The 14,409-nt window shown below is 36.8% G+C and overlaps 1 protein-coding gene across 4 annotated transcripts in view; it reads left to right on the forward strand.

Annotated features, from left to right (window-relative positions):
• Positions 1–14,409, forward strand: part of SPAST (spastin) — a 51,982-nt gene that overhangs the window by 26,993 nt on the left and 10,580 nt on the right. For all 4 annotated transcript variants that reach the window (XM_040496454.1, XM_040496453.1, XM_040496450.1 and 1 more), the window contains 8 exons: positions 3,736–3,923; positions 4,503–4,636; positions 5,109–5,202; positions 9,928–10,002; positions 11,512–11,583; positions 12,908–12,983; positions 13,224–13,315; positions 13,462–13,541. In XM_040496454.1, the coding sequence (XP_040352388.1) occupies positions 3,736–3,923; positions 4,503–4,636; positions 5,109–5,202; positions 9,928–10,002; positions 11,512–11,583; positions 12,908–12,983; positions 13,224–13,315; positions 13,462–13,541 (811 nt within the window). The remainder of the gene's footprint in view (positions 1–3,735; positions 3,924–4,502; positions 4,637–5,108; positions 5,203–9,927; positions 10,003–11,511; positions 11,584–12,907; positions 12,984–13,223; positions 13,316–13,461; positions 13,542–14,409) is intronic.

Consider the following 14,409-nt stretch of genomic DNA (forward strand, 5'->3'; position numbering starts at 1 on the left):
TCACACACTCCTGGAATATTCTGTGATGTTTCACGTGGATGAGTTATTTCATCTCTCTTAGGAAATAGTTATGCCAAAGTCTACATATTACTTCAGTGTGTTATCTATAGTGTCCAGTTTTCAACTCAGAATTTCCAGACATGCAAAGAAATAAGAAAGTGTGACTGTTACTTAAGAAAAGAATCAGGGGCGCCTGGGTGGCTCAGTCAGTTGAGCAGCTGACTTCGGCTCAGGTCATGATCTTGCGGTTCTTGAGTTTGAGCCCCACATCAGGCTGTGCTGTTCTGACAGCGCAGAGCCTGGAGCCTGCTTTGGATTCTGTGTCTCCCTCTCTCTTTGACCCTCCCCTGCTTGTGCTCTGTCTCTCCCTCAAAATAAACAAACATTAAAAAATTAAAAAAAAAAAAAAAAAAAAAAAAATCAGTCACGGGTGCCTGGGTGGCTCAGTCGGTTAAGTGTCCGGCTTCAACTCAGGTCATGATCTCACAGTTTGTGAGTTTGAGCCCCACGTTGGGCTCTGTGCTGACAGCTCAGAGCCTGGAGCCTGCTTCAGATTCTGGGCCTCCCTCTCTCTGCCTCTCCCCTGCTCACACTCTCTCTCTCTCTCTCTCTAAAATAAATAAACATTAAAAAAATTTTTTTGTAAGAAAAGAATCAGTCAATAGAAATTGACTCTTGAATGGGCCCAGTTGTTTATGTAGCAAAGACTTACGAGCAGCTATTATTAAGTGTGTTCAAAGAGTTAAAATACGGCATCAGGGGGCACCTGGGTGGCTCAGTTGGCTAAGTGTCCGACTTCAGCTCAGGTCACGATCTTGCAGTTTGTGGGTTCGAGCCCCGCATCGGGCTCTGTGCTGACAGCTCAGAGCCTGGAGCCTGTTTCAGATTCTGTGTCTCCCTCTCTCTCTGACCCTCCCCTGTTCATGCTCTCTCTCTCTCTGTCTCAAAAATAAATAAACGTTAAAAAAAATTTTTTTTAATAAAAATACGGCATCAGTTAGCAAACCTGTGATCTTAGCACATAACATACTATACAATAAAGATAATGGAAATTCTAAAGTTGAAAAGTATACTTGCTAAAATAAAAAAAAAAATTACTAGATAACCTCAACAGCGTATTGGAGATGTCATATGAGAGATTCAATGATCTTGATCCTAGATCAATAGAAACTACTAAATCAGGTGACCCCCAACATTGTCAGAAAGCATATGAGTGTTTGTGTAGGGCCAGGGGCAATAAGGGATGCAGTGCAAATGAGTACAAAGAAACTTTTGGGTAGGATGGAAGCATTTTGTATCTTGATTTTAGTGGCTATTTCATCTTTTTTTTTTTTTTTAACATTTATTTTGAGAGGGAAAGTGTGAGAGGGGGAAGAGCAGAGATAAAGGTAGAGAGAGAATCCCAAAGAGCCTCCACAGCCAGCACAGAGCCTGAGGCAGGGGTCATTCCCACCACCCATGACCTCATGACCTGAGCAAAAATCAAGAATTGGATGCTTAACCTACTGAGCCACCCAGGCATCCTGTCATCTTTATATCTTTATAAACTCAATCAAATTATACATTTTAAATGGATGCAATTTATTACTCATAGATTATACCTCAAAAGGTTGATTAGAAAAGAAATACTGAAAGGCTTGAAAGATAGTAATCCTGGGATGCCTGGGTGGCTCAGTTGGTTAAGTGTCTGACTTCGGCTCAGGTCATGATCTCACGGCTAGTGAGTTTGACCCCTGCATTGGGGTCTGGGTGACAGCTCAGAGTCTGGAGCCTGCTTTGGATTCTGTGTCTCCCTCTTTCTCTGCTCCTCCCCTGCTCGTACTATCTCTCTCTCTCAAAAATAAACTTAAAAAATTTTTGTTAAATGATAATAGGTTAACACTTTTTTCTTGCTACCGTGTTTTGAACCTACCTACTCTGTTGCCTACTAAACTTTTGCTATTTTTTATGAAAAGTCTGCTGTCTGTTCTCTTAGTTCCTTGTGGAAATTTCTATTCACTTACAATCTTAGGACTGTATGTTTACTGTCTGAAGAAATTCTTCTCCACTCTTTTTTTTTTTTTAATGTGTATTTATTTTGAGAGAGAGAGAAAGAACTTGAGCAGGGGAGGGGCAGAGAGACACGGAGAGAGAGAATGTCAAGCAGGCTCTGCACTTTTAGCACAGAGCCTGACACAAGGCTCAAACTCACAAACTGAGAGATCATGACCTGAGCCAAAATCAAGAGTCAGACGCTTAACTGAATGAGCCACTCAGGCACCCCTCCCTCTCCTTTTTTCCCTCTGAAATGAATCTTTATCTTATCTCACATGCTTTTTTATTTTGGGGTGGGGGACAGATACTCATTTCCTAAGTTCTGTGACATCTTGGCTAGTTTTATTGGTGACTTTTTCAGTATTAGTTTCATGTCCAGGACTTAAATTTTATGAAAGTAAACATTGCTTTGTTCAGTTTGTGACAATAAGAGCAGATTTTGCTCTTTTTTCACACCTTTGCTTTCCTTATTATTTTCCCCTTTTCTAGATTGCTTTCCTGCTTTGTCCTTTAGGGTCACTATCCACTAGTTCTTTGAACATATGGTTCAGAACTTTACATTTATTTACTGGAAGAACTCTTGATCACCTTTCTCTACTCTAACGTTCTCTTCCTTTGAGTTTCCTTAAAACACTTAGAGGGATTTGATGAAAAACACAAAAATAAGGTTTTTGTCTTTTCTTTAGGCTGTTCTAATTTGCTGACTGATTTAACATTTGTCTTTACTGTAAACATTGTTACTAATAAACTGATGTTTGTTAGGGAGTATATAAAAATATTAGAAGTAGTAAGATTTGAACATTTGAAAGCCTGTAATGTATGTAGAAGTGCAATATAGGTAGGTCAGGTAACCTTTTAAGCTTAATTGAAAATGTTTTTTATGTGTTTATTTACATATATACAGCACATAGAATACTCAGCATATAAAACCACATCTTTGTACCCTTTAAATTAAAAATTGATTGATATTAAATTAATTGCTTATTTCCTTTGGTGGGCACAGACTGTGGACTTTCATACTATTTTATAGTCTTGAAAGTTTGGAACAAGGTAATGCAGTGTTCGCGGGGCCCCCCCCCCCTTCGTCTACAACATAACTTTAATGCCTTTATTGCATTTTGGGTTTTTTTTTTTTTTTTAAGTTTTTTTTTTTTTTTCAATGTTGATTTATTTTTGGGACAGAGAGAGACAGAGCATGAACAGGGGAGGGGCAGAGAGAGAAGGAGACACAGAATCGGAAACAGGCTCCAGGCTCTGAGCCATCAGCCCAGAGCCCGACGCGGGGCTTGAACTCACGGACCGCGAGATCGTGACCTGGCTGAAGTCGGACGCTTAACCGACTGCGCCACCCAGGCACCCCATGCATTTTGTTTTTTAAATATTCAGCAACTTTGGGTAATCTTCTTATGTCCTCCTCCTGTCCCCACAAATAAATGTGGTTCTTCTTATTACAAATAAATATTCCTTATAAGACTATTATACATCAGGAAAAGGAAAAACCTAAATACCCATAATCTTGTCCACCAAGTGATAACCCCATGACCACCCTAGTAGATAGTCTAATTGAAATCTTATTTTGAAATATTGCTAATGTAAAAAAAAATAGTATTTAGCTTAGTTTTGCAAATTTGTACCCATCTTTATTTTATAATGTTTAGCCGCAGTTTTCTATCCATGATGATTGTACTTTTTCTTTGATAGAAAGTGGAGCTGTTCCGAAAAGAAAAGATCCCTTGACACACACTAGTAATTCACTGCCTCGTTCAAAAACAGTTATGAAAACTGGATCCACAGGTCTTTCAGGCCACCACAGAGCACCTAGTTGTAGTGGTTTATCCATGGTTTCTGGAGTGAGACAGGGACCTGGTCCTGCAGCTGGAACTCATAAGGTATTTGGAGATAGTAACTTTAATTGCTTGCTTAAGATAATAACAAATACTTTATAATATCTTAACGCATTGATAAGTTTATACAAAGTGGAATGTAATTTTTTTTTTTAATCTACAAGAAAAAAATCTGTAAGGACAACTTGCTATTAAAAAGTAAATCTTACTTTAACTCCCTTTGGACCTAATTCGGTATTGTTTAGTAAACTGCTTATCCAGTCTGTTTTATATAATGCTATGGAGTTCATTTTAAATTTGTTACTCAGTTGTTTAAATATATGTACATGTTTTATAACATTAACCACAGAGTTTTGTTAGAATTCTAACAATAATCAAAATTATCATAGGGTCTTTTTATTTTATGGTATCTAAATCTTTCTGGATTAAATCCTCTCGTAAGCCCACTTCATGCCAAATGTAGTTCTGTAGTTAATACCATTTTGCCTTGGAGTAAATACACAGTTTTGGGTTTTTTATATCCTTTTTCCTATTGTTAAGCTTTTAATTCTGTGAATTTTGAGGTTAATTTACTTGTGAAAACTGTTGTTTGTATTTTTACATTATAATTTTGTGTCCTTTAAGAGTACACCAAAAACAAACAGAACAAATAAACCTTCTACCCCTACAACTGCTGTTCGCAAAAAGAAAGACTTGAAGAATTTTAGGAATGTGGACAGCAACCTTGCTAACCTTATAATGAACGAAATTGTGGACAAGTAAGTTTTGCCATCTAAAGTGTTTCATTTAATGGTTTTAGTTTTGAATTTATTTATTTAATATAAGTAAAATAGATAACAAATATCTTGTCTAGGAGCACCTGGAAGCCTTGGTCTGTTAAGCGACCGACTCTTGATTTCATCCCAGGTTATGATCTCACAGTTTGTGAGTTCAAGCCACACATTGGGCTCCATGCTGACAGCACAGAGTCTGCTTGGGATTCTCTCTCTCCGTGTGTGTGTGTCTGTCTGTCTCTCAAATAAACTTAAATAAATAAAGTATCTTGTCTAATATACTTATTTAATTTTTATGTTTTCAGTTACAGTAAATGCAGAAAACCATTGTTTTACCGATTTAATTATAATTTCACAGTTAACATAAAAATAACTATTTCAAAAAAATAACTTTATTTCATATGGTAGTAACTGAAGCATATTTTGTTGTGGAGCTAACTGTAATTCTCTTTCTTAGTGGAACAGCTGTTAAATTTGATGATATAGCTGGACAAGAGTTGGCAAAACAAGCCTTGCAAGAAATTGTTATTCTTCCTTCTCTAAGGCCTGAGGTAAGCACTTTATATTATCATTTTCCTGTAGCATCATTCATTACTGAATCCATACTAGCAGTAAAGAAATGTGTGAGCTATGCTAGACTGATTAATTCATATAATTTATATAATTCATTTGATGTTTTTAAAAAGAAAAAAACAGGGGTGCCTGGGTGGCTCAGTCGGTTAAGCGGCCGACTTCGGCTGAGGTCATGATCTCGCGGTCCGTGAGTTCGAGCCCCGCGTCAGGGCTCTGTGCTGACAGCTCAGAGCCTGGAGCCTGTTTCAGATTCTGTGTCTCTCTCTCTCTGACCCTCCCCCGTTGATGCTCTGTCTCTCTGTCTCAAAAATAAATAAACGTTAAAAAAAAAAAAATTAAAAAAAAAAACAAAAACATTAGCAATTGATGTTGACTGGTTATTAGAGGAGAATGACTATAATGGTTCCTAATAACCAATCTATTTTTAACATTCAGAGGGAAAAGTAGGTAACAGAAAATAATTTTTATATCAAGGGAAGAGGAATTTAAAATTAAGAGACAAATCATACTGCAGACAAGGGAAGTTAAGATAAAATTATGAAGTTTGAAGAACTATTTTCTGTCAGAGTTGAGATACCATGTTATTTCAGTTTCAGGTGTACAACATTGACAACTCTGTACATTAAGTCGTGCTCACTATGATAAATATGGTTATCATCTGTCACCATACGATGTTACTGCAGTAGAACTGTCTATAGTCCCCATGCTGTGTTTTCATCCCTGTGAGTTACTTATTTTAAAACTGGAAGCTTGTACCTCTTAATTCCCTTCACCAGTTTTGCTCACCCCTCAACTCCTTCCCCTCTGGCAACAACCTGTTTGTTCTCTGTATTTATGATTATGTATCTGTTTGTTGGTTCTCATTGTAACAACAACAAAAAAATGATAATTGTGTGAAGTGAAGGATGTGTTAACTAACCTTATTTTGGTAAATATTGTTCAATATATGTATGTATCAAATCATACCGTACACGTTTAACTTAGCGTTATGTCTGTTATATCAAAGTAAAACCAGAAAATGTTAAAAACAAACAAACAAAAAAAAATGCCACAGTAATCAAGATAGTGTGTCTTTGGCAAAAGAATAGACAAATAGATCAGTAGAACAGACTAGAGAGCCCAGAAACACAAGAGACCCAAATATCATCAGTTGACAAAGGCACAAAAGCAATTTGATGGAGAAACTATGGTGTTTTCCACAAATGGTGCTGGAACAAATAGGCATCCATGTGAAAAATAATTCTAGAACTGTACTTCCCACCTTTCGTAAAAATTAATTCAAATTGGTTACAGACCTAAATGTGAAAGGCAAACCTAATTGTAAAACTCCTAGAAGATAATATAGGAAAAAAATCTAGGTGATCTTTTGGTTTGAGGATAGCATATTAGATATAACACCAAAAGCACGATCCTTAAAAGAAAAATTGGTAAGTTGAACTTAATTAAAATTAAAAACTTTTCTGTGAAAGATGTTAAGAGAATGAGAAGACAAGCCACAGACCAGGAGAAAATCTTTGCAAAATATATTACATGATAAAGGACCGGTATCCAAATATATACAAAGAACTTTTAAAACTGCACAGTCAGAAAACAAATGACCCAGTTAAAATGTGGGCATAACCGTAAAATACCTAGGAATAAATATAACCAAAGAGGTGAAAAACCTATACACTGAAAACATTAGAAAGCTAATGAAAGAAATTGAAGAAAACAAAAAAAATGGAAAAATATTCCATGCTCCTGGATAAGAACAAATATTGTTAAAATGTCAATACTCCCCAAAGCAATCTACATATTCAATGCAATACCTATCAAAATAACACCAACATTCTTCACAGAGCTAGAACAAACAATCCTAAAATTTGTATGGAACCAGAAAAGACCCAAATAGCCAAAGCAATCTTAAAAAAGAAAACTAAAGCTGGAGGCATCACAATCCTGGACGTCAAATAGAATTACAAAGCTGTAATCGTCGGGGCGCCTGGGTAGCTCAGTCGGTTGAGCATCCGACTTCCGCTCAGGTCATGATCTCGCGATTTGTGAGTTCGGGCCCCGTGTCAGACTCTCTGCTGACAGCTCAGAGCCTGCAGCCTGCTTCGAATTCTGTGTCTCCCTCTCTCTCTGCCCCTCCCCTGATCATACTCTGTCTCTCTCTGTCTCTCAAAATTAAATAAATGTTAAAAAGAAAATTAAAGGAAAAAAGCTGTAATCATCAAGACAGTATGGTATTGACATGAAAACAGACACTCAGATCAGTGGAACAGAATAGAAAACCCAGAAATGGACTCACAGACATATGGCCAACTAACCTTTGACAAAGCAGGAAAGAATATCCAATGGAATCAAGACAGTCTCTTCAGCAAATCGTGTTGGGAAAACTGGACAGCGACATGCAGAAAAATGAACCTGGATCACTTTCTTACACCATACACAAAAATAAACTCAAAATGGATGAAAGACCTAAATGGAAGACAGGAAGCCATCAATATCCTTGAGGAGAAAGCAGGCAAAACGTCTTAGATCTTAGCTGCAGTAACTTCTTACTAAACACGTTTCCTGAGGCAAGGGAAACAAAACAAAAATGAACTATTGGGACCTCATCAAAATAGCTTCTGCACAGCGAAGGAAACAATCAGCAAAACCAAAAGGCAGCCGACAGAATGGGAGAAGATATTTGCAAATTACATATCAGATAAAGGGTTAGTATCCAAAATCTATAAAGAGCTTCTTAAACTCAACACCCAAAAACCAATCCAGTGAAGAAATGGGCAAAAGATGTGAATAGACACTTCTCCAAAGAAGACATCCAGATGGCCAACCAACACATGAAAAAATGCTTAACATCACTTGTCTTCAGGGAAATACAAATCAACACCACAATGAGATACCACCTCAAACCTGTCAGAATGGTTAACATTAACAACTGAGGCAACAACAGATGTTGGCAAGGATGCGGAGAAAGAGGATCTCTTTTGCACTGCTGGTGGGAATGCAAATTGGTGCAGCCGCTCTGGAAAACAGTATGGAGGTTCCTCAAAAAATTAAAAATAGAACTACCTTGCAACCCAGCAATTGCACGACTAGGTATTTATCCAGGGGATACAGGTGTGCTGTTTCAAAGAGGCACATGCACCCCCATGTTTATAGCAGCACTATCAACAATAGCCAAAATATGGAAAGAACCCAAATGTCCATTGATGGATAAAGATGTGGGGTGTGTGTGTGTGTGTGTGTGTGTGTGTACATACAATGGAGTATTACTCGGCAATCAAAAAGAATGAAATCTTGCCATTTGCAACTACATGGATTATAGTATTGTAGTATTTTAATCATTTTTTTTAATACTTATTTTTGAGAGACAGAGCATGAGCAGGGGAAGGGCAGAGAGAGAGGGAGACACAGAATCTGAAGCAGGCTCCAGGCTCTGAGCTGTCAGCACAGAGTCCGAAGTGGGGCTCAAACTCATGAACCACAAGATCATGAACTGAACCGAAGTCAGACGCTCAACCGACTAAGCAACCCAGGTGCCCCCAAAATAAATACTTTTTTGAAAGTTGAATATCTGCCAGATCCTTTGTCCCCTTCTCTCTCTGCCCCTCCATGACTTGTGCTCTCTCTCTCAAAAATATATAAACAATAAAAAAAAATTTTTGTTAAGTATTAGCCATTTCATATAGTTCAACTTAAAAATACATACTCTTTCACTATTAAGCAAAGTGATATCAGTCTCGTGCTTCACACTTAACTCTTTGCCATGCCTGGTGTCTTTGAGTCTGGAGACTCAGGTTTAATATCTCTAAAGAACAAAATTTTTGCCTCCTTTGTTTGTGAAAGAGGAGTACTTGGATCTTGGTGATCTTGGAGGGGGGGCGGGTGGGCACCGCAGTTTGGTTGTTCCTCATACAAACTTTCAAGCAGTTCCTCTGTGGCTGTCCGCCTTCCTCCTGCTTTCTCTGATACATCATACTTCCACATCCTGACGTTTTCCAGGGTGTTTGTTCACTTCTACTCACTGCTGGTATCTAGGTATCCCTTTACAGTCAGGCACTTAGGTTTTAGCTCCATCACCTCTGCAAAATAATTTACCACACTTTGTCCGTTCTCTCTCTACAAAAATTTTTGTGTCTTCTGTTTTTTCCTTTCGTGTTCTCTTTATTTTGAAGATTTATATCTTCTTTTTTCATCTACTATTATTTTGGTGAGATTTCCAAAGGAAGTAGAGAAGAATATGTGTTCATTATGTCTTGTTTAACCAATTTGCTTTAATTTTCAATGAGATTCTTAAAAACTTTGTTTTCTTCTGTTTTTAATAATTACACCAATTTATTGATTATATGTGTTCTCTTTAGAGCTCTGAGGAGTTCTGTTTAGGAGGATGCTACGGAAAAATGCTTTTTTTTTTTATTTTTAACAATTATTTTTGAGAGAGAGAGAGAGACAGAGTGCAAGTGGGGGAGGGGCAGAGAGAGAGAAAGACAAAGACAGAATCTGAAGCAGGCTCCAGGCTCTGAGCTGTTCACAGATTCCTATGCAGGGCTCGAACCCACGAACCATGCGATCATGACCTGAGCCGAAGTCAGATGCTCAACCAACTGCACCCCCAAACGTCCCCAAAATGATGCTTTTCAGATGACAGACTTAAAATGTTTGGGAAAAAAAGTGTCTCCAGAATCATAGTTGTGAACTAAAGTATATGATTTTAGTTGTTCACAGGGCTTAGAGCTCCTGCCAGAGGATTGTTACTCTTTGGTCCACCTGGAAATGGAAAAACAATGCTGGTAAGAATTCTTTTAGAATTTGAATGTTCTGTTTAGATAATTAGAGATAATGTTATGAAAAAAAGCTTATATTGCCTCTGAGTTATTTTTTAGTATATGTGCTGCCGAAGCGTGCACAACCTCTGAGTTATTTTTATGATTTGCTTTTTGTTATAATATACTTCTAAGTTTTTTTTTTTTAAAGTTCTTTTTTTTAACGTTTATTTTTGAGACAGAGAGAGACAGAGCATGAACGGGGGAGGTCAGAGAGAGAGGGAGACACAGAATCGGAAACAGGCTCCAGGCTCTGAGCGGTCAGCACAGAGCCTGACGCGGGGCTCGAACTCACGGACTGTGAGATCATGACCTGAGCCGAAGTCGGACGTTTAACCGACTGAGCCACCCAGGCGCCCCTTCTCCCAAGTTTTTAAACATGTTTTCAATGAAGAAGTAGATGGAAAAACACATTATGTTCTCTTCAGTAGTATGTTTTGGAGTGGTTAAATTTAAGTGTAGTTTTCATTATTTTCCCAAGTTAAATAATAACATTTTTACCTCAGAAAAGCTTACCTTAGTATATTCTGTATCTTCCTAGCCCTTTATTTTTTTTTTCTTCCTATCTTAACAGCTTTATTTAAATATTCAGCAGAGCGGGTGCCCAGGTGGCTCAGTCTGTTAAGCGTCTGACTGTTGATTTTGGCTCAGGTCGTGGTCTCAACGGTTTTTGAGTTTGAGCCCCATGTCAGGCTCCCAGCTGGCTGTGTGGAGTCTGCTTGGGATTCCCCCCCCACCCTCTGCCCCTACCCCCTCTCTCTCTCTCAAAATAAATAAAAACTTTCAAAATAAATAAATAATCAGGATAACACACTTTTTCTTTTTTTATTGAAGTATAATTTACATACAACATTTTTTTTTCCAGTATCCTTTTGCCCAAGGTTTTACTGGGATCTGGATACCTCTTTCTCCTGTATAGCTCTTTTAGAGGGGAAAAGTAAAGAGGAAAAGAGTTTAGCTGTTTCTCTTTCCCCAACCACTTATCTTTCTATAACTAAGAAGGGAATTAACACCCTTTTTTTTAACCACTCTTTATCCATCTCCCTTAGAAAAAATAGGGAGAATGGAAAGAAGCATAGCTCTTCCTAGACTTTTTCTTCATTGCTGAGAAGAAACACACTGATTGCCACATATCAGGAATCATGTAATATTTTATATTTTTGGAAAGTCTTTTTTAGTGTTTAAGCTGATCAAATGTTCTTTTATTTAAAAAAATTTTTTTAATGTTCATTTGAGAGAGAGACAGACAACACGAGTCAGGGAGGGGCAGAGAGAGACGGAGAGATAGAATCCAAAGAGGCTCCCAGCTGTCAGGGTAGAGTCTGACGTGGGGCTCAAACCCACAAGCCATGAGATCATGACCTGAGCTGAAGTTGGATGCTTAACTAACTGAGCCACCCAGGCGCCCCTCCAATGTGGTTCTTTGTAAAGGAAGATATTGAACTAATATAATGTTTTGCCCTTGTGATTTTTAAGGCTAAAGCAGTAGCTGCAGAATCCAATGCAACCTTCTTCAATATAAGTGCTGCAAGTTTAACTTCAAAATATGTGAGTGTTCTTTTTCCAGTATTGTCATATTTTATGTTGCTGTCTAGATGTTACTAAGTATAAATGGTAATAACATTACACAAAAAATATTTTTGAGTTTTATATCTATTATTTAGCTCTGATGGACATTAATCACTCTTCAAAAGACAAAGTTAGGCTCTTTTGAAGTTAGGATTGTGCTCTCAAATACTGTTTTAATTTGCTGGGGCTGTGTAACAAAGTACCATAAACACAACAGAAATTTATTGTCCTGTAGTTTTGAAGACTAGAAATCCAAGATCAGGTATTGGCTGAGTTCTCATTTTTATAAAATAATTAAAAGTAACTGTAAAATGATATCTCTTTTCTTAGTTATATTTTACTTTCTATGTGAAATTTTATAAGTGAAATTGTTATTAAAGTAGATGTACCCAACATGATACACATAGTATAATGGAAAACACTGTCTTGGAAGTTAGGAGATAGGGATTCCAACTTAACTGTTGGGTACTGAGCTGGTGTTAAGAAAAGAAAGCTTTTAGGCCTCATTTATAAAGTGTTGATGTTGTCAGCAGGTGATCTCTCACGGGGGTCCTTCAGAATATTTGCTTTGTGATTCTAAATCTGAGGCCATTCTTTTTTTTAATGAAATTTTCAATTAAAAAAATAGATGCCACCTAGAGGACAGAAGAGTTTTTACAGTGGATTACCCCAAACTTCATGACCCTTTCATTAGTTGATTTTAATGCATAGAATTGTTTTATTATAGCATTTCATCCCCTGGAATGTCGCAAGGGGTGTTCATAGACCTCCTTGGCTATCTAGAAATACTTTTATACTTACTGACAGTGATATTGTGAGAGTTAATTTAAGTAAGTTTAGTTTAGTAGAGCACTCTGCAACGTACCTGGTTGTATGAATATACCCTACAACCAAGGGCTTAAGAAATATGTACAGTGTCTGTTTCTCTGTCCTAATATTCCATCTTCTCACTAGTTATACCCCTAATAGCTATTCTATTCTCAAGTCTTAAGAATGTAGGGTCAAGCAAAGCAGAGATGTATTTCATTTTTTAAAGTACTTACCGGACCAGTCTAGGGTTCAGCACCAAAAAAACCCCAAAAAAAAAACCAAAAAACTTATCAGACTGTATTAAATAATAGTCTTTTTTTTTTTTTTATAAGCGATGGTTCAGTAACCTTCCTCCCACGATTCCTTAAACCAAATCTTTGGTTGTTGCAAAGAAAGGAAATTCCTAGATGTAAGACTTTTAATCATGAAATTTAAACAGCTGGAATAATGTTGCATTTTATGTGTATTACAGTGTATAATGCCTTGTTTTTAGGTGGGAGAAGGAGAGAAATTGGTGAGAGCTCTTTTTGCTGTGGCTCGAGAACTTCAGCCTTCTATAATTTTTATAGGTAAGAAAATGTTTTCTAACTAAGTTAGTTGAATATTTATGAAATTCCCTTCTCCAAGTTTGAGAGGTATAATGAAAGAGAGTATTCAGAAGGAACACATTTTAAAGAAGTGCAAAGTTAAAGACTAATGAATTGTGCAGGACCTACAATATTAATAACTTAAGTAGTAAACTAGATTAATCTCAGATGACTGGTGTTGTGTGGCTTTAAGTTAAAGTCTTACCCTTTTGTTTCCTTTAGATGAAGTTGATAGCCTTTTGTGTGAAAGAAGAGAAGGAGAACATGATGCTAGTAGACGTCTAAAAACTGAATTTCTAATAGAATTTGATGGTGTAAGTATTGATTATGGTATTTTTAAGGTGGTAGCATCTTAGTGTAGATATTTTCAAATTAAATGACTCAAATTAGAAATACAGATTTTATCATATTTTTGTTACTACTTTACCTAAAAGTACTGAAAAATTTTTTTGTCTTACAGGTACAATCTGCTGGAGATGACAGAGTGCTTGTAATGGGTGCAACTAACAGGCCACAAGAGCTTGATGAGGCTGTTCTCAGGTAGGGGGATTTATGTAGAAACACACATCGATTACAGGTGTATTTGCTCCTGTGTTCATCTCACATATGTCTTATTTCCTTCACTCTCAATTTGAAGACAAATTATTTCCCTCCTGGTATTCATCCTTTGGCCTCTTGTTACCTACTGAAGATTTTGAAGGCAGAGCCAACATGATACCACGAAAACTAGTTTTCACTTTGGTTGCAGGCAAATTGTTTATTTCTTCTGATTAGGATTAAATTATCTTAAAACACCAGAATTGATTCTTACTTTTCTTTTAGTTGGCTTCACGAAAAGCCAATAAAAGCAGGATTCATGGAAATTATGTTCTGTGTTCTTGTATGATTGAACAAATTTATTCCCTTCCCACTAGAAGGATGGTTTGACTCAGCATAAAATTCTTGGGCCTCCCTTTCTTGGCCTGACGAATTTATTACATTGCTCCATTGTTTGTAGGATTAAATGTTGCAGTGTAGAAGTCTGAAGCCAGCCTGCTTTTTATTCACATTTATGGATTAACTTGATTTTTTTCTCTTTATTGGATATAATTTTTAACTATTGAAATCTAGTTATTTGAAAAAGATGTCGATCTGTGTTTATTTTTTCTGGGATTTGGTGTTTGTTTAAATTGAGAGTTAGGAATCTCTTTTGTTTTAGGAAAGTTATTTTGAATACTACCTTTAATTGTTTTTCCTGATTCATTATTCTGTTTTTTTTTTTCTTTCACACAATTTATGCATTATGTTGCCTCTTTTTGTCTTCCTTATCTTTAATTTCCTTTCTAGTCCTTTTTAACTCTAATGTCTTTTTTTGTTTGTTTGTCTTCTTGTTTGTTGTCCTTATTTCCTACTTAGTTTGTGTCTGATC

The sequence above is a fragment of the Herpailurus yagouaroundi genome, unplaced genomic scaffold (genome assembly GCF_014898765.1).
Source record: "Herpailurus yagouaroundi ecotype Mexico unplaced genomic scaffold, PumYag 188, whole genome shotgun sequence".
Lineage (NCBI taxonomy): Eukaryota > Metazoa > Chordata > Mammalia > Carnivora > Felidae > Herpailurus > Herpailurus yagouaroundi.